We start from the raw sequence: 20,391 nt of genomic DNA, 5'->3' as shown, positions 1-20,391 counted from the left end.
GAAACACAATCCATGAAAGAAATAAATTGATTTAAATAATTTAACTAATCATTAAATTTAATGATTAATTTTAACTTATCAAAATTGAAAACAACCACTCTGTGAAAGACAACATCAAGAAAATGAAAGATACCCATAGACTGGACAAAAATATTTGCAAAAGACACATCTGATAAAGGACTGTTATCCCAAATATACAAAGAGCTCTTAAAGCTCAATAGAAATGGGAATGCAAACTGGTGCAGCCAGTCTGGAAAACAGAATGGAGGTTCCTCAAAAAATTAAAACTAGAACTACCCTACGATCCAGCAATTGCACTACTAGGTATTTATCGAAGGGATACAGGTGTGTTGTTTCAAAGGGGCACATATACCCCCTTTCACAGCAACACTATCGACAATAGCCAAAGTATGGAAAGAGCCCAAATGTCCATCGACAGATGAATGCATAAAGAAGATGTGGTATATATATACAATGGAGTATCACTTGGCAATCAAAAAGAATGAAATCTTGCCATTTGCAACTACGTGGATGGAACTAGAGGGTATTGTGCTAAGCGAAATTAGAGAAAGACAAATATCATAGGACTTAACTCATATGAGGAATTTAAGATACAAAACAGATGAACATAAGGGAAGGGAAGCAAAACTAATACAAAAACAAGGAAGGAGAGAAAATAAGAGACTCTTAAATACACAGAACAAACTAAGGGTTGCTGGAGGGGTTATGGGTGGGGGGATGGGCTAAATGGGGAAGGGGCATTAAGGAAGACACTTGTTGGGATGAGCACTGGGTGTCATACATAGGGGACGAATCACTGCAATCTACTCCTGAAATCATTATTACACTATATGCTAATGAACTTGGATGTAAATTTGAAAATTAAATAAATAAATAAATAAATAAATAAATAAATAAATAAATAAATAAATTCCATCAGTAAAATGAAAAACAAAAACAAAAAACCAAACCAAACCAAAGAAAAAGTTCAACAAAAAGATAACAAAAAGGGACCAAAGATCTTAAGAGACACCTCACCAAAGAAGATATATGGATAGTGAATAAGCATACGAAAAGATGCTGAACGCCACGTCATCAGAGAAGTGCAAATTAAAACAAGACACCACTGCACACCTATCAGAGCAGCCCAATCCTGGAACACTGACAGCACTAAATGGTGGTGGGGGTAATGGGGCAACAGGAACTCCCATTTACTGCTGGTAGGAATGCAAAATGGCACAGCCACTTTGGAAGACAGTTTGGTGTTTTCTGACAAAACGAAACGTGATCTTACCATACCAGCCAGGAGTCATGCTCTTTGGTGTTTAGCCAAAGGAGTTGCACAGTTATGTTCACACAAAAACATGCACACAGATGTTTATAGTAGTTTTATTCTTCATTGTCAAAGCTTGGAAGCAACTAAAATATCCTTCAAAAGGTAAATGGGTAAACTGTGATATAAAACTATACAGACAAAGGGATTAATGGTTTCCAAGGAGTAGGTGGAGAGCATGGAAGATTTTTAGGGCAGTAGAAATGCTCTGTATACTATAATGATGGAAACGTGCCATTACACCTTTCTCCAAATCCACAGGATGTACAACAAGAATGAATTCTAAGTAGACTGTGGACTTTGGGTGATTGTGATATGTCAACGTAGGCTCATCCTCAGTGACAAATGTACTGTTCTGGTGAGGTAGGCAGGAGGTGTGGGGGAAACCTGCATCTTCCTCTCAATTTTCTTATAAACCTAAAACTACTCTAAAAAAATGAAATCTTTGAAAAAAATATATGTACGTTTCAAAATAACAAATTTTTAGCAATTGAAAAGAAGGGTGTGGCCAACTATAACACACGCTGTAAGTACATCAAAAAGATGAAGACCAAGAAATGACCTCTGAGGTTTAGAGGCACAAAGACTTCAACAGAAGCAGTTTTGAAAAAAAAGGTTTTCATATATTTACACAAGCACAAAAAACAAAGGTAACTAGAATAAAACAAAAGATGTGAAGGTCCTTTATGTAGGAAAATATAAATATGTATCAAAACATGTTAAGGAGAAACACATACTCTTGATTTGACAATTCAATATTGTAAAGATCATTTACTGCCTCTCAATAGGTCTTATAAAATCAACACAATTCCCATAAAAATCCCCAAATGGTTTTTTTGTAGGATTTGTCAAGCCAAATTTACACTACATGGGCATAAAGGGGGCCAAGCATAGCCAAAGTGATTCCAAAGAATACAAGAATGCTATCATCACCCCTCCCCACAATCTCTCCCCCCTACCTCACACACACACACACACACGCATGAATTTAAAAATGATTTATTTAAAAATTAAATAAATGTGGGGCGCCTGGGTGGCTCAGTCGGTTAAGCGTCCGACTTCGGCTCAGGTCATGATCTCACGGTTCGTGAGTTCGAGCCCCGTGTCGGGCTCTGTGCTGACAGCTCAGAGCCTGGAGCCTGTTGCAGATTCTGTGTCTCCCTCTCTCTCTCTGACCCTCCTCCGTTCATGCTCTGTCTCTCTCTGTCTCAAAAATAAATAAACGTTAAAAAAAAATTTTTTTTAATTAAATAAATGAAATTTAAAAATGATTTATAATATAGACAAATAGACCAATGGGACAGAAAACCTTAAAAAAAACCCTTAATCCTTTATATAAACCTGATTATGACAAATCTGGAATTGCCTATCAGTAGAGAAAGGACAGAATATTTAATAATAGGATCCCTGCTTTATTCCATCTACAAAAATGAATTCCAGGTAAAGACTTTTCTTTAGAAGGTACCATTATACCATTAGGGGCAGCATGGCAGAGGCTACTGACTGGCTACAACTTGTGTGAACCAATATTTTGTAGATTTGAGGTTGAAAATTTCTGAAGTATCCATGTGGAAGGAACTCTGATCCAAGGACATCTGTTATAATACATTCTGAATAGTGAAAAGACAGAAATAATCCAGGTAACCATCAGCACAGAAATAGACAAACTGTGGTTTAGTTGTACTGTGAGATTCAGATATTAAAATGAACTAGACACACACCTAGATATATATATACATATATATATCTAGCTTTGTAGCAAAACCATGCATAAAAAAACAAACTATAGAAAGCTTCTTTATACTATTTACTTAAAAACTGTATAAACACAAGAATACCGTATGTTATTTACAGATCCTGGCATATGTGGAAGTATAAGAAAAAATCGACACAAAGAATTTACCTCTGGCAAGAGTAGAATAAGGACAAGGACTTTAGCTGTACCTACAGCATTTTTATCTTTAAAAAAGGACATCTAAAACAAAACGGCAAAATGTTGACATAAATAAAATTAGCATGGTGGTGACTGGAGTATCTGCTGTATTACTTCCTGTTTGAAATATTTCATAATGTTTAAGGTTTACTTACTTTAAAAAAATAAAATAAAATAAAATAAAACCCCCAATGTATGCTGGACGATCTTTGAAAGGTAACTCTGAGGTGGGAGAGCACTGATCGTAAATTGCCATCTACTCCTGCTGCGGTGTCCATAAAATAAATGCTAAAGTGCGTTTGCTCTTCACAGCAGCTAGCATGGTGCCTGACACAGCAGCTGTTAAATCAGTATTTGGCAAATGATTAAAGAGACCTCTGGATACCAACTTTTCCAACCACCTGTTCGCACACACAGTCAACCTGAGACTATTTAAGTACCAAAGTAATCAAATTTCTAGTTTTTCTGATCCAGTTCCTTCACAACCAGACTATTGTTCCTTTTTTGTTTTGTCTAAGTCTCTTTTTTGTAGGTTTTCTGGTGCCCTTAATTATTCCATTAGAGCCCTGACTATATTTGGCCAACTTGGATTCTGCTTCCTTTATAAAAATTCTTCCTATACATTTACAAAACTCATCCCCGACCTTACGCCAGGATCCTCCGAAGGGCATCCAGACTGACTTTAGACTCCCTTGACTCTTAGGCTGTCTTGCAAAAGAGGCGTTCTTTTCGCTCCTTTCCTTAGATTTAATTTCCCTTGGTCTGCTGGCTTTTCTATCTGTTTCTACTGTCTCCTGTAAACTTTCCATCTACCTTCAGAATCCAAAGTTACTGCTTTATGGGAGGTGCCTGAGCAGATTTTAGAAAGGCGGGTACATAACTCTGGGAATTCCAGCCACTAAATAACGTGACCGTTTGAAAGGGCCCCCTACACAAGAGAGCGTCATACAAAGGTTGAAAATAAATGCGAGTCTAGCCAAGTAAGAAGTATGTAACGTGTACAAGCAGAAAAGGTTCTCACATGAGTGGTCTGACGAGATGCTGTGTGGAACCAAAACAAAGTCATCCGTATCACAGGAAGAGTTCTTGCTACTAGTGCTGGCAGAATCTTTGGACACTTGCAGACAGTTGGGAGGACCCAACGGTGGGGAGGATAAGTTCTCTTCCTGAATATGCTGCATATCTGGAAGGGACTAAAATGAACAACAGAAAATTAAAACTGGCCTAATAATACAATGCACGTCAGAACAGCCACAAGACTAAGGAATACTGTCTTCATAAAAGTGGGCCTAAAGTTCAATTCCAGCTTAAAATTGCAAAAAAAAAACCTCTCTTTGGAAAATCTCTCCCTTAGAAAAGCACAGTTTTAAAGTGTCTTTGCATAAAGACTTCTCAAATGTTCTCCAAAAATGATACTTAAAAATATATCATACCACTTATCATGTACATGTCTGCTTCTCCTGCAATTTTCGAGGTGCGTTTTTATCATCTCAACATCCCCAGTTTCGGCTCTTGGCCTAGCAAAGCAGATACTTAATAACTGTTCACTTAATGACTAAAACGCAGAGACTCTAGGTTAATGACATCCTGCACGACTTGAAAAAGTTTTAAACCTATGATGAAGAAAACATCATAAACAGGAAAGCAAGAGAGCATGTTATGTCAAAAAGTAAAGAAATCAATAAGGGTAACTGCATTCAAGCCTAGAGGTTCACTTACACGCACAGAAAGATTTGGAAAACCTTACAGGTGGTGGCTACGTTCCTTTGGTTTCTCTTTTGTTAGGGGGTAGGAAAAGAAAGGAAGAAAAGCCTATGAGATACATTTAAGCAAAGACTTAGATGTAAGCAGCTATATATCTTTTAGCAGTTGCCTAGTTCAAGGACTCTAGTGACACCTCTAATTGAATGTCTTGATGATACAATGGTTTTCTAAAACAATGAACTTCCTAACTTATTGTGTTAAGTCCCCTATTACCCTGTTTAACCTCTGTTTCTATGTAAGAAAAGGAAAAATACCACAATGTCCTTTAAACTTAAACCCATGTCTTAAACACCCAATTCACTGCAAGGGCTCTTTGAATGTCACTGTGCAATGAAAGCTGTCTCAAATCTCCTACCGTGTGCATGTGTGTGCGTGTGTGAGAGAGAGAGAGACAGAGAGACAGAGAGAAAGAGACATACACATGACATACAATCTCATCACTTTTTAGAGAGACCTTATGTGTCAAGGTAATAAAGAGAAGGGACAACGTAGAGACTTACACTACTGATCGTCACTGTGGGCTAGACACTGTTAAGAGCTTTCCATGTATTACTTAACTCCAATCATGTTCTGAAACCCATTTATATATAATATATAGATATAGAGATATACATCTACACACACACACACACACACACACACACACACACACACACACACACCTCAGAAGTTTAGGAAATTTGCCCAAGATCATACAACTAAAAAGCGGTCAAGTTGAGATGTGATTCTAAGTATTTAACTCCATAATTTCTTTCCAGTGGTTTAGGCAGGAACTTTCTCACTTTCTTCCCTGCATTTGTAATATTATCTGCACCCACAACATCTGAGTGGAAGAGATCTCCTCGCTTCTCCACCTGTGCTCTAATTCTATTCCCCTCCACCTCCTCAGAGACCAAGACCAACTTCCCTCTGCCCGACACTCACCCTCTCCCTTCTCCTCTCTGCACATGAACACACTTCATTTTGTCACGTCTCAAATCCCTGCAGCCCTCTTAATTACCATCTTCTCTGACTACTTTTTAACAGTATCTCTTGAAATCATCAATCTTCATGGACTCAAATTCCTCATCTCATGTGTATCCCTCAACCCACCATAATCCACTTCTACCTTCAACTGTCCAATAAAACGGTCTTTATTAGGCTCATCATGACCTTCCCATTGCCAAGTCATGTGGACTCTCGCTCTCTTCCTTAATTTATCCGAGCTACGTTACACTTGCTCTGCAGACCATTCTTGACACTCTACCCCTTTATTCAGTGACCCTGCTTTTCCTCCTACTTCTCCATCTGTTTTGTGGATACCCGCTTCCCATCTGTCCCTTAAAGGAGACGAGTAGAGTCTGGAGTTCCCCAAGGCGCCAGTCTGGACCCTCTACTCCTCACATGCTTAGCCTCACCCCAGTGACCACTCTCACCCTCCTGCCTTCAAGTACCACCTCACCTCTGCAGTGAGCGATGGACCAACTCACCACCTTTACTCTCCAGAGCACCCCCCCCACAAACACACTCCCACACCCAGCGACTTCATCATCCATCCGTTCATTCCCCAGTTCAAGCAATTCCAAGCTCTGCAGACTACCTTTCTCTTACCTGGTCCCACCTTCCCCTTAGCTCAGGCCCTCATTCTCAGAAAAAAAAAAAAACAAGAAAGGTGCAACAGTCTGCGGTTGTTCTCCTTCCTCTACCAGAGAGACCACTCTACTCTCTACCAGTCTCAAATCCAGTCCTCCACCCTGCTTTTAGGAGAATCTGGCTAAAACACACAGCGGGTCACATCACACCTCCATTCAGATGGCTCACCGCAGCCACACCCTGTCAAGATGCAGCATCTCCCTGCCTCTCTAGCACGACGTCCACCTCCCCTCACCACCACCGCTCTCGGCATCCACCAGTCTGGACTGCTCCGAGAAGCCTTGTCCACAGAACCTCCGGCGATGAGGGAGACAGTCTGCATCTGAGCTGTCCAGCATGTTACAGATCTGCTAGCTCTCGATGGCGACTGAACGTGACTAAGGAACAAAGTTTTAAATTTCACTTCGTTCTAACAAATTTAAATTAAAGTGGGTACGGGGGGGAGGGGGGCCCACAGAGTTCCTTCAGTGGGCCGTGCTTCCGTGACTTCACGAACAGGAACTCCTCCACCTACGATACCATTCTTTCACTACTGCACCTTGCTACGTCTTTCTCCAAAACGCAGCCGCTCCCTGCCCTCCCCAGCAGCCCTTCTCAGTTGCTGCTCTGACGTGATGCTCCTCATTCGTGTTCCCACAGGCAGTAAAGAGACACACACACACACGCTTCTAATAGCGACCCATTTCCCGGCCTCCTCTCCACACAACTAAACTAAAAGCTCCTTAATGTAAGGGACCTGACTGTCTCCTCCATTAGTATCAACCAGAACCTTACACAAAGTAGACATTTAATAAATATTATGAAACCAATAAATACTCAAGAAATATCACCTAAATAGCACTTAACCTATAGCCAGTATCATAACTGAAAGACTATTTATTCATTTTGTTTTTTGTTTTTCTGCCTTTCTGAGATTTCCCTGGGGGGGCGCCTGGGGGGCTCAGTCAGTCAAGCATCCAACTCCTTATATCGGCTTGGGTCGTGATCTCGCTGTAATGAGATTGAGCCCCATGTCGGGCTCTGCGCTGACAGCTTGGGACTCTCTCTTTCCCTCTCTCTCTCTGCCCCTCCCCCACTCGCACGCAAGCACTCTCTCTCAAATAAACATAAAAAAAAAAAGATTTCTCGGGGCGCCTGGGTGGCGCAGTCGGTTAAGCGGCCGACTTCAGCCAGGTCACGATCTCGCGGTCCGTGAGTTCGAGCCCCGCGTCGGGCTCTGGGCTGATGGCTCAGAGCCTGGAGCCTGTTTCTGATTCTGTGTCTCCCTCTCTCTCTGCCCCTCCCCCGTTCATGCTCTGTCTCTCTCTGTCCCCAAAAAATAAATAAACGTTAAAAAAAAAAAAAAAAAAATTAAAAAAAAAAAAAAAAAAAAAAAAAAAAGATTTCTCTAGAGTAAAGCAGCAGCTGGAGATTTGTGTGAGAAGGTGAAAAAGACAATGTTATGTGTACGTGTCTGTGTGTATCAACCCTGAGTATGAGAATCAACTCCAGCCGTAGGAAGGATGCATGTATGAAATAATCTTACTTTTGTCAGATTACATTCAAAGCAAGGCTTGTTAAACAGTCCCATTTTCTTTCTTTCTCTTTTTCTAAGCAGGCTCCACACCCAAAGTAGGCCTTGAACTCACAACTCAGAGATTAAGACTCGCATGCTCCACCAACTGAGCCATCCAGGTTCCCTAAACCATCCCATTTTCTGATCTCGCTATCTGGAAATTATACAGAAACACTCTTGATTTCCTTTTATTCCCCAGCTTTCCTTTTTACTTTCACTTCAAGCATTAGCTTTTAATAAAGGCCTTCTAAAATGTTTTTCCACCACAGTTTGTAGCATCTAAATATGCCTCTTCTCTCCCTCCTGTGTGTCCTCACTGCTGTTAACACTCCATCTCTTCCCTAGCAGCCAAGCTAGCTCTGTAGGCTCTCCCTTTCAATGCCACCCCCCTAAAAAAAAACAAAAAAAAAAAAAAACAAAAAACCAAAAAACCCAACTTGCTCTCTCCAGTCAAAGCAATTTCTTTTTAAAAAATTTTTTTTTTTCAACATTTATTTATTTTTGGGACAGAGAGAGACAGAGCATGAACGGGGGAGGGGCAGAGAGAGAGGGAGACACAGGATCGGAAACAGGCTCCAGGCTCTGAGCCATCAGCCCAGAGCCTGACGCGGGGCTCGAACTCACGGACCGCGAGATCGTGACCTGGCTGAAGTCGGACGCTTAACCGACTGCGCCACCCAGGCGCCCCATCCAGTCAAAGCAATTTCCAATTCAATGTCCCTCCTACTGGAACCCCTCTTTCTCATTCCCTGGTCGTTCTACAAACAGGCTCCTTTATTCTTACTCTCCCACATCTCTCCCATAATCAGATCCTTCCTTGTGGTTCCTTTCTCAAGCCTAAACTTTGCTTTTCATATTATGTATCACACTGTATCAAATGCAGACTTCATAATAATAGCTACAGTTTATCAACTACTCACTACGGCTGCTCTTCGGGCAAAGCGCAATGAAGCCTGTGCTACAGATGAGGGAGCCACGGCTCAGCTCTGGAACTGACCTGCCCAAAGTGAAGGGTGAGCAACCAGCAGTTGTGCCCAGCTCCAAATAACACCAGCTGTCTTTCCATGTCAGTACTTCCTCCACACTTCTCCCCAATCACTCCAAAGCAGTGTTTTCTTATACTCCGGACTGAAGTAGGAAATACACAACGCTCTTCTCTTTTTCCTCTTGGGTTCCCCCCACCCACTCGAGGTTTTTTCAATTCATGGAAATATAATGTAAGTCTTATTAGCCCATCTGCTTTTTCTACTTGGCTTAAGTCTGCAGGGTTATGCAGAAAGGTTTTTTTGTCAGTTTTAGGACTCATCTTTTTGCGACAGGCTGCTTCGGCATCTGCTCTAGCTAAGGGGCTATTAGGTTTCCCTTGAAAATAATAATAGCATTAGTTGCCACAGAGTATTTATTATGTACCAGACAGTGTAGTAAAAGTGTGTTTGCTCATTTATCCTTAAAAAACTCTACGAAATAGGTAAATTACATTCACTTTACATAGAAGAAACGTGGTTAAGAGAGTTTAAGTCATTTGTCCTGGTTAACTGTGGCAAGTAAGGGATACAGAAGTCCCAAGCCCCATGCTCTTAAACCTCTGAGTTGAACCCACTAATTACACAATCATCTCCTTTTACAACTGCCCCACGCTCTGCTAGCAGAATTCAAGAAATTCATGTCTGCCAGGCTAATCTGGAAAATATTCACAATAGCTGACACAAGAGCCCTTGGACCTTCAGCTTATGGAAAAGCCTCAAGGTCACAACCCACACTGCAACAGAGATTTGGGGCAAGGGTCAGAAAAGGGCAAAGTAAAACCCTGGGAGAGTGGAGTAGGAAGATGGAGTGAGCAGAAGCTCTCAGGGTCTAGAAGAAGCACTTAGGTTGGAGGAAAGACAACCGTGGGAGAAATGGCCAGGGAGCCCAGGAGGAAGAAGAGGCCAGTGGTGAGCAGGTCTTGAAGGGCTGGCAGCCGCCACTGTGGGGGTCCGGGTCCGCGGAAAGTGCACTCACCGCCACTGGAAATTCTAGATACCATAACTCCCCAGCTGGTGTCATGACACTCAGATAAAATAAACATTACCTATCTACCTGTAATAGGTACCCTTTGCAATGATCATTCTTTCCAACCCCCTAAGGCACAAGGTGAGAGTACTGTACCCGCTGTTCAGAGGCAAGTGGCCCAGAGAGATGACATTCCTTGCTGCAGCTTACATAGCTACATAAGGGCAGAGATCCACATCTAGGTCTATTTGACTCAACAATAATGCTCTTTCCCCAAACCTCAGTTGCCCCAGTAAACACGACACATAAAAAGGTCATCCACGGTGTGCCTGTAGGCTTAGGTGTGGACAGATGCAATAGCACTAACTGAAAATTACCGTCAATGAAAGCAAAGCTTACCGGTGGAGAGGCAAAACGACAAGACGGGGAGCTGCCACAGGAGCTGCCGGAGACAGAGCCAGCATACACGGGCACCGGGACCGGGCAGGCTGGGGGAAGAGACACGGATGAAGACAGACGTCACTCTGTACGGCAGTTACATGGCTTGTCTAACAGAAACTCTGTCAAAACCACTACAGCTTCGGGGCGTCTGGGTGGCTCGGTCGGTTGAGCGTCCGACTTCAGCTCACGTCATGACCTCACAGTTTGCAGGTTCGAGCCCCGCATCGGGCTCTGTGCTGACAGCTTGCTCAGAGCCCAGAGCCTGCTTCAGATTCTGTGTCTCCTTCTCTCTCTGCCCCTCCCCCGCTCACGCTTTGTCTGTTTCTCAAAAATAAATAAATGTAGGGGTGCCTGGGTGGCTCAGTCGGTTAAGCATCCGACTTCGGCTCAGGTCATGATCTCGCGGTCCGTGAGTTCGAGCCCCGCGTCGGGCTCTGTGCTGACAGCTCAGAGCGTGGAGCCTGTTTCAGATTCTGTGTCTCCTCTCTGAACCTCCCCCATTCATGCTCTGTCTCTCTCTGTCTCAAAAATAAATAAACGTTAAAAAAATTTTTTTTTTTTTTTTAAATTTTTTTTTTCAACGTTTTTTATTTTTATTCTTGAGACAGAGAGAGACAGAGCATGAACGGGGGAGGGGCAGAGAGAGAGGGAAACACAGAATCGGAAACAGGCTCCAGGCTCCGAGCCATCAGCCCAGAGCCTGATGCGGGGCTCGAACTCACGGACCGCGAGATCGTGACCTGGCTGAAGTCGGACGCCCAACCGACTGCGCCACCCAGGCGCCCCTAAAAAAATTTTTTTAATAAATAAATAATTAAAAAAAAAAACAAAAAAAAAAAACCCTACTACACCTTCATGTTGACCCCAAATTCACACTCACCAACTTATTACACCTCCCATGGATGAAACTGAAAATGCAGCAATTACTAAAACTGTTTCCACCCAGATTTGGGACAAACAACTGTAATTAAGTAAATACAGCTACGGGTATTTAAGAAAAGCTCAATGAAATCTTGAGAAGCACAATGAAATTAATTTTGTAACACAAAACACTAATTTTTCCTTAAGTCTGCATTTACTCTTCACGTAAAAATGCAAAAAAATGGGTACTCACATTTTTTCACTGGAACTTGCTCAAGAAAAGGATGGTTGAAAAATGCTTCTGTAAGGAAATAGGAGAATACAGCCTTTAAACTGATGCTGACTAGCAGACAGGTTAAACCTTTGTCAAAGAATTTAACAGAGTGTCTCTTCGATCATAATTATCATTAACTTCTTCACGTAGCCTCTATCTCTTTCAGTGTAAAAGCATATTATTTTCATAACTCATCTATAAAAATGATCAGATTATAAGTAACTCTTAATCAGTGAAAAATTAAGAATAGTAATTTGAATTCTCAAAACACCCATTACCAACACGGGAAGCCCTGAGCTACCGAAGCAGACACGTTCCCTGACACATGCTGTCCCTCAAGCAGCATCCCCACGGACGGCTGTGAGCAGGCCTTTCCTTCCTAAGCATGTGTATGAAGCACGGCTGTTGTAAACTGTCCCAAGAGGCAATCCAGGCAGCTGATTTATGCAATAAATCCTATCCTTCTATCCCAGAAGAGAGATTCCTGCAGCTGGTTTCATATTTTTTTAAAAACTCTAGGTTTGATTTAATTTCTCTGGTTATTCGCCAAGGACAAAACCGACACAAGCCTGCTAATTAGATAAAGATAAATAAGCAGGTGAGTACACAGCAGTTTGTTATTTTAGTTTATTTTATTTTCGTACGTGTTTAGAGTGTTTCATTATTTCTTTAAAAACCCACAAAGAAAATCTCATCTGTCACGAAGTCCCAGACCTGTGTGCTATTACATCTCACAGAGCAGACAAGGAGAGCAGCACGGTACCAGCGTGGAGGTCGAAAAGAGGCAATACAAGACCAGGAGAAGCTTAACTCAGGATCTAACGTATCTTCCTTCTACTCTGACGGGTCCCATGAGTCCCGCTGCAAAGCATCGCCAAAAGCCACTCAGAGTAAATTATCAGTTACGAGACTTGCCAAGGAATTGTGGAAGCTTTTGAAGGAAAACGTGAGTTTTTGGAGTTCATTTTTAAGATTTTTAAAAAATGTTTATTTATTTTTGAGAGAGACAGAGTGTGAGTGGCGCAGGGGCAGAAAGAGAGGGAGACCCAGAATCGGAAGCAGGCTCCAGGCTCCGAGCTGTCAGCACAGAGCCTGACGCGGGGCTGGAACCCACGAAATGCGAGATCATGACCTGAGCCAAAGTCAGGCGCATACCCAACTGAGCCACCCAGATGCCCCTACCTGAGATCACTTTTAGAACAATCATTAATATACATATATATAAATTATAGTTTGACACATAAGATTTTTTATGCTGATTTTTACAATGGACATAATAGGGATGAAATAGAAAAGATTAAAAAAAAAAACAACGCAAACACTCCGAAACCGCATTCCAAATCAATTGCCATGGTATGGAAAGTATATAAATATTTAATATAATCTATCGTTTTTTTTTAAGTTGATTTATTTATTTTGAGAGACTGAGAGAGCACAAGCAGGGGAGGAGCAGAGAGAGGAGAGAGAGAATCCCAAGCAGGCTCCAAGCTGTCAGCTGTCAGCACAGAGCCTGACACGGGGCTTGATCTCACTGTGAGATCATGACCTGGGCTGAAATCATGAGTTGGACGCTTAACTGAATGAGCCACCAGGCACCCCTATAATCTATAATTTTAAAACTATTATCCATGAACATATTGTTTCACTATTGACCCACATTTCTCATGGTTATAGGGCAACTCTCAATTTCATTTCTCCATCTGAAAGATAAAAATATCTATCAAGTAGATTGCTGATATGTAACTCCAACTTTACAAAACTTTAATACATATTCAAGCTATTTCTTCTCTTCCCCTATATGGAAACTATTAGAGCCACTGTCTACTAAGAACATATGCTAGGACAATGTTTCACATACCAGGTCATTGAACCCACACAAACTTAATGCAAGGCCTTCCTTGTATGGATAAGGAACTTAAAGCACATAAAGGCCATGTATCTTCTCTACTGTCAAAGAGCTAGTAAGTTTAGAGACTAGATTTCAAACCCTGGTCTGTCTTATCCAGAAGCCTTTGTAGACTTCCACAATACACATTAACAGACCAAAATTCTGGCATAAGTTTTTGCAAATCGCTATTACTATTACGACTAATTACTATAGGAAAAATCAAACACTTTTTTTTCCCTAAAAACATCAAGGTCAAGGTTAATTTAATAAGCATTTTCACTGAACATGTTTTATGGCTTTTCTGGTCTGACATTTAAATTTGAGTCATGCTGTTTTTACACATGACTGCTAAGAACAAGATTGAAAAGACAATCTTTTACATGTTTACATTGATAAGAACAAGTTAACAAACTGTGCCGCAAAGAGAAGCTGAGACCCAAACAATTTCAGGGAAAAATTTCCTTTCAAAACCTTCAAGAACTGGATAATGCCTACAGTATTAAGGTTTCCAAGTTCTTTCATCACACAAGAGGTGGTAAAATATTATTTGAAAATAGACTGTGTTAACTTAAAATACTTAAAGTTTCAGCTTCAGTGATTAGATTATAAAAGAAGAAAGGCTCAAAATCAATGATAGAAGCTTTGCCTTAAGAGTCTAAAAATCTAGGGGTTCAGTCGGTTGAGCGTCCGACTTCAGCTCAGGTCATGATCTCGCGGTCTGTGAGTTCAAGCCCCAGGTCAGGTTCTGTGCTGACAGCTCAGAGCCTGGGGCCTGCTTTGGATTCTGCGTCTCCCTCTCTTTCTGCCCCTCCCCCACCCCCCCCGTCAAAAATAGACATTAAAAAAATTTTTTTTTTTTAAAGTCTAAAAATCTAAAACCACAGCCTCCACGGAGCACCCACAGCTGCTCTCCTAAGGCCACGGTGAGAACCAAGCGGCCACAGAGCACATGTTCACAAGGGTCACTAACACGGAGCTGCCCCTCCCTGTCTCCCTAAACTCCATCTTTGAGGCCAGCGACTTTTCGACCAGGATTATGGAGTGTTTCTCTTCTCCTTCCTCCCAGACCTTCTCCCAAGTATACCCTCAGCCTAGACCTGTCCTCTGAACGCCAAGTGCCTTCTGACATCTACAGTTACACAAATGCGTATCTTCACTTTAACACGGTCAACCCCAAGTCCTGATTTGCCCCGTATCCTGCTCCAGCCTTTCCTGTGTCTGTAACCAACAACTCCATTCCTTCACGTGCTCAGGCCAGAAACCCTGGAGTCCTCTTTGAGTCCTGTCTCTCTCTCACACCGCACACACAATTCATCTGTAAACACTGCTGCTTCTACCTGCAAAAAGATCCAGTAGTCAACGGACTCCTCACCACTTCTGCTGTTATTATCCCAGCCTAAGTGAGCAACTGCCGTCTCCCGACTGGCCTCCCTCGTCGGTCCTCGGGCTACCTCCACACCCTTCACCAGAGTTCAAAACAAGCAACCAGAACGAGCCACTTGAAAACATCGGTCAGATCCCATTACTCCTCTGCTCAAACCCTCCCCAGCACACTGAGCGAAAGCCCCAGTCTTTAACTGGCCCTCTGACTGTTCTTCCAGTTTACAAGCCACGCTCCCAGCTTCGGGCATTTGTACTGGCTGTTCACTCCGCCTGCAAAGCTCTTCCCACAGATATGCACACCGCCCACTGCCCGCTAGCTCACTGTCCTGCCATCCATCAATCAAGTCTCTATTCAAAGGCCACTTTCTCAGAAAGGGCTTCCTTGGCTGCCTTATTTAAAATCTCCATCCCTTCCCCACCACATTTCTCTTCCTTCTTTTTCTCCACAGCACTTATCACCTTCTATATGGTTTATAATTATAGTTTATCATCTGTCTGCCTCCCCCCCAAGAGAATATATGCTACATGAGTACAGGGATTTTCTTTATTACTCTATTTCCTGTACCTAGAACATAGCAAGCGCTCAATAAATATTTATAAAATAAGTGAAAGAAAAAAGACAAAGAGAAAGAAAGAAATTGACTTTAATTTTCTCCTGAAAATTCCATAGCATCTTCTCAAAATCTTTTTAGGATACACAGAAATACAAAATTTGAAAATATTACTTACCAAAGTCCATTCTGTCTTTTTGGTTTCTCTGAAGCAAGCCCAAGAGGAGATTAGCCAAATAAGGTGATGTTTCTCTGGGAATACTGGGAAAAAGGAAAAAAAAAAAAAGGATCTAAGTGATGAGTTTATACATACTTGCTATATGACCTTGGCCTTCATTATGATAAAGGAAAAGGCAAATGCACTTTCACAAATACTACATTTCATATGAAGATGATTGCAGTAAAACCACATTTCTTACAGGAGAAAAACAGAAACAAAAACCAAAGCACTAAGCAACTGTCTTTAAGAAAAAGCATCCGTCTGGGAATGTCCCTGCACTGTGCTTCTCAATATTATTTGTTTGAATGTCGGCAGCGATAAAGCACTTCACAAGGGCAGCCTGGAGTTTAACACCACTTTAGCTTGGCACTAATATCTGCTAGAGTTGTCTGTTAGAAAAGGAGCCACCTCCAATTCTGTCTGGAAGAGGGCATGGCTTAAACAAATGCAAGTGAGAAATAATCCAGCCTCTCACAATCCAATAAGAAAAAGATAAAGCACTCACGCGCACAGAAACACATAAAGCACAGAGTTCACTTAACGTTGTATTCACAGACAATAAAACCCAGTGTAACCAAAACACATACCTAGGCATTAAGCTCCTATTTTTTTCATAAAACATCCTTAAGTCTTGAGGACTATTGGCCTGTTAAAAAAAAAAAAAAAAAAAAAAAAGATTTTATTTCCTAAAATAATGGGGGCAAAAATTTCAAATCATGTGATCCATACTCATATTCTTGCCAAAGAACATAGACTCTGAACCTGAAAGTCATGGATTGCTAAAGGAACCACAGATGGGCACTAGGAACCTAAAAACCTCTAAAACTGGGTGCAAATTCTGCATATCCAGGCATAATGTCTCTTTTCTGAGTTCAGCCCCCTAGAGGAGCCTGAAACTTAGAAAAAGTTAAGAATCACTATTCTGGAGGTTACATTACCAAACAGGTACAGTTTTGTTGTGTAAAAATCAAGGTATATTTTACCTTAGGACTGTCAGGGGTTCAAGGGAGAGAACAAAGTATACCTACCTCTAACTTTTAGTCCCTCCACAGCAACAGGAAGGACCCTCAGAACAAGAGCTGCTGGCTTAGTGAAGCTGCCCGTACGTGACAAACCAGACTGAGAAAGTTAAGTGTCGAAACTGGCTGTGTCACTATTTAACACCATTTTGGACAGATAATTTTACTTTGCTGCAGTTTTCAGATTCAAAAAACCTCTTGGAAACTGGGCAATTATGAACTCAGGAGGGGTCATCATGATGAGTTCTAGAGGGCCTCTTTTTGACAGCATATGGGGGTGGGGTGGGAAGAAAAACCCAAAATAATTTCCATAAAGACTGAACAACTAACTCTCTCTCACCCAGCAGTGGTGGCAATAGAGAGCTGAAGACAGTTTCCAGTTACTTTCCCAGACCAGGCCCAGCCCTCACCTGCGAGGGCAGGACCCCCAAACCAAGCCAAGCAGGGAGCGCCGACATCACTGTTCACTCCCATTTCCCACCAGGCTGTTAGTCTGGACCCTGGCTAGTTTTCATCAGCTTGTAAACATACAACAGGCTTTATGCTCAGGCCAGGTACAAAGGGAAGGCAGGTTAAAAAAAAAAAAAAAAAAAAGGAAAAGCAAAAGACATTCTAGCTCACTGTAGCAGTTTCTGCCTGTAAGAAAATCAAACTAAGTCACAAGGGAACCCAAAACACTGCTTTCAAAGTATCCCCCGTTTTAGAAGTCAGAGGCAACTGCAAAATGAGAAGATCCCAAAATTAAGCACCTAAGTAAAAAGTCAGGCTACCTGAAAAGGTGGCTTTCCAACTAGGCATTGATATATCACCGTTCCTATGCTCCACAGGTCTGCCTTAGCATCATAATGTTGAGACATAATAACCTCAGGAGCCTGGGGATAGAAACATTCCACACACATGCATTATGTTATTTATATAATTAATATGCATAAATTAACTAACTGGTAAAGGTCATGCTCCTAACAGAACTACTGAAATAGGATCACATTGTGACATTTCCCCGATCAGACGATCCTGCAGTGAACTTAAACCACATTCATACGTTGGGATTTCCTGGTAAATCGCAAAAACAATGTGGCATGAAAAGAAGCAATTTATAGAAACGAACACTTCTATATATCACCATGGACAGCAATACAGTAAGAGCATTGAGTTTATAATAGAGAAAAACACACACCAACTATAAGACAGAGGCTACTTCCAGGGTAGGAGAGTGGAAAACGGAAAGAGGGAAAGATATAAAGGACTTGGACTGTTTCTGAACGATTTTCCTCCTTTCTAGGAAAAAAAAAAAAAAAGATCAAGACAAACATGGCCAAATGTTAACTTTGTTAAATGTGGACAATAGGGACACAAGTTTTTTCCTGTCATTTGAAAGCTTTTAAAACAATATACAAACTATCATGAAAACACGGTAAAGGACTGTCTAAAAAGCAAAGACGTTTTCTCTTTTGCTTTGCACAGCTCTGTTCCCACCTCTCACTAGATGTTGCTTTTTAAAAATACCATCAATCTGGACAAATGTTAAATAGAAATGTCAAATATACCTAAAGCAGTGAAACTTTCTTTTCCACGTGTACCATTTTTATTTGTCGTGCCTAGTATGCTTCTCACTGAGTCGACTCCCTTCAAGAACTGGCCCAAGCACTGTCTCCATCCTCAAGGCGATGGTTCAAGCCTGAACGCATTTCATACTCAAGAAGTACAAACTCACTTTTTTTTTTTTTTTTAAATTTTTTTTTTCAACGTTTATTTATTTTTGGGACAGAGAGAGACAGAGCATGAACGGGCAAGGGGCAGAGAGAGAGGGAGACACAGAATCGGAAACAGGCTCCAGGCTCCAAGCCATCAGCCCAGAGCCTGACGTGGGGCTCGAACTCACGGACCGCGAGATCGTGACCTGGCTGAAGTCGGACGCTTAACCGACTGCGCCACCCAGGCGCCCCTACAAACTCACTTTTAAGTGACATTAAATGATAAAGTTTATTGGATAAGCAGTAAAATTATGATCAAGAAAGTCAATCTAATTTAAAAAAGATTTTTTTTAACTTTGATTACTAGTTCCTTAATCTCAGAGTTGATTTAGATTAGAGGAAATCCTCATTGAACACAAACCCATTTTAAATTTTGAATTAAGATAGGCACACTGATGTACTTTGCAAAATTCTGAAGGCCCAGAATTAAGCTATTTCCAGGCTTGATGCTTCACATTAGTTCCGAAGTTTCATAGCCTTCCCCTATCAGACCTGACAACATCCACATGAAAGGATAAAGGGGAGAACTAAGAATTTTCAGCTTTAAGTGTAACACTAATTGAAATACCATTTATTTATTTATTTATTTATTTATTTATTTATTTATTTAGAGGAGAGGGGAGGGACACAGAGAGGAAGAGAGAGAATCCCAAGCAGACTCTGCACTGGGGCTCAAACCCATGAACCGTGAGATCATGACCTGAGCTGAAATCAAGAATCAGATGCTTAACTGACTGAGCCACCCAGCGCCCTGAAAAACCTTCTGACACAGGGATCTTGTCAAGAGAAATAACATGCAAAAGATGAGCATGTTCATCCTATAAATGAAGAAATGCCCCCAAAAGGTTGTGGTTTTTTTTTCAAGTTTTCCCAAATATTACACATCAAGTGTAACATGACCATGCTTAATCAATTTTTATTTTCAGTGTAATCTAATAGGAAATTCCTACCATAATAACGAATTTCTTTTTTAATTTAAACTAGTGGGTAAAAGTGACTTTTATGGTCCACTATGTTAATAATTTTTTTTAATGTTTATTTTTGAGAGAGAGCGAGCGAGCGAGCGAGCAAGAGAGTGTGAGCATGAACAGGGGAGGGGCAGAGAGGGAGACACAGAATCCAAAGCAGGCTCCAGGCTCTGAGCTGTCAGCACAGAACCCGACGCGGGGCTCAAACTACAAGACAATGACCCAAGCCCAAGTCGGATGCTTAACTGACTGGCCCACCCGGGCACCCCCGGTCCACTGTGCTAAAGCAAAAGATGACTTATAGCATTATCAGTAACATAATCAATGTTAGTAATTATTAGCAATTACAAACGACAAGATAGACCATACATAAAATCCCATCTTACTTGGAAACTACCATTATACTTAAATCCCAGGGCTAAGGCGCCATCATCTACACATGTCAGGACAAAAAAAACCCTCACTCACCATGTACATTGGGGACCCACACAGGGTTGCGGCCATCATGTTACTATGCAGGTAACGAGCAAACCCAAAATCCGCTGTATCACAAAATAAAAAGGAGAAAAACAAACGATACTTTTACTCATGCTTGACACAAATCGTATCTTCAAGATACAAGAGGGCACAAGGAATTGTGAGAGATTTGCGGCTTATTGAACAAGCCTGTGTGCCAAAGAGAAAAGTTGCTACCTCAATTTCCACAGGCCAGAAAACAGTGTTGGCCACCAGCCGAACAAGTCACTGCCCTGCCAGTCCTGAAACAAGGAGGGAACACCAAGCTTTGCAAAACAAAGTGCTAATTGTAACAGATGATTCATTA

The 20,391-nt window shown here is 41.5% G+C and overlaps 1 protein-coding gene across 3 annotated transcripts in view; it reads right to left on the bottom strand.

Moving 5' to 3' along the window:
- ULK2 (unc-51 like autophagy activating kinase 2) overlaps window positions 1–20,391 on the bottom strand; it is an 85,359-nt gene that overhangs the window by 45,934 nt on the left and 19,034 nt on the right. For all 3 annotated transcript variants that reach the window (XM_086686143.1, XM_086686145.1, XM_086686144.1), the window contains exons 7-13: window positions 20,037–20,110; window positions 17,617–17,718; window positions 16,415–16,473; window positions 15,786–15,868; window positions 11,765–11,812; window positions 10,609–10,697; window positions 4,288–4,459 (exon numbers count right to left, since the gene is read on the bottom strand). In XM_086686143.1, coding sequence (XP_086542269.1) covers window positions 4,288–4,459; window positions 10,609–10,697; window positions 11,765–11,812; window positions 15,786–15,868; window positions 16,415–16,473; window positions 17,617–17,718; window positions 20,037–20,110 — 627 coding nt within the window. The remainder of the gene's footprint in view (window positions 1–4,287; window positions 4,460–10,608; window positions 10,698–11,764; window positions 11,813–15,785; window positions 15,869–16,414; window positions 16,474–17,616; window positions 17,719–20,036; window positions 20,111–20,391) is intronic.

Source organism: Puma concolor, chromosome E1, assembly GCF_028749965.1.
Source record: "Puma concolor isolate L17-30 chromosome E1, mPumCon1.1.hap2, whole genome shotgun sequence".
Classification (NCBI taxonomy): Eukaryota; Metazoa; Chordata; class Mammalia; order Carnivora; family Felidae; genus Puma; species Puma concolor.
The sequence above is the reverse complement of the archived record's forward strand: the minus strand, read 5'-3'. Positions and strand labels throughout refer to the sequence as shown.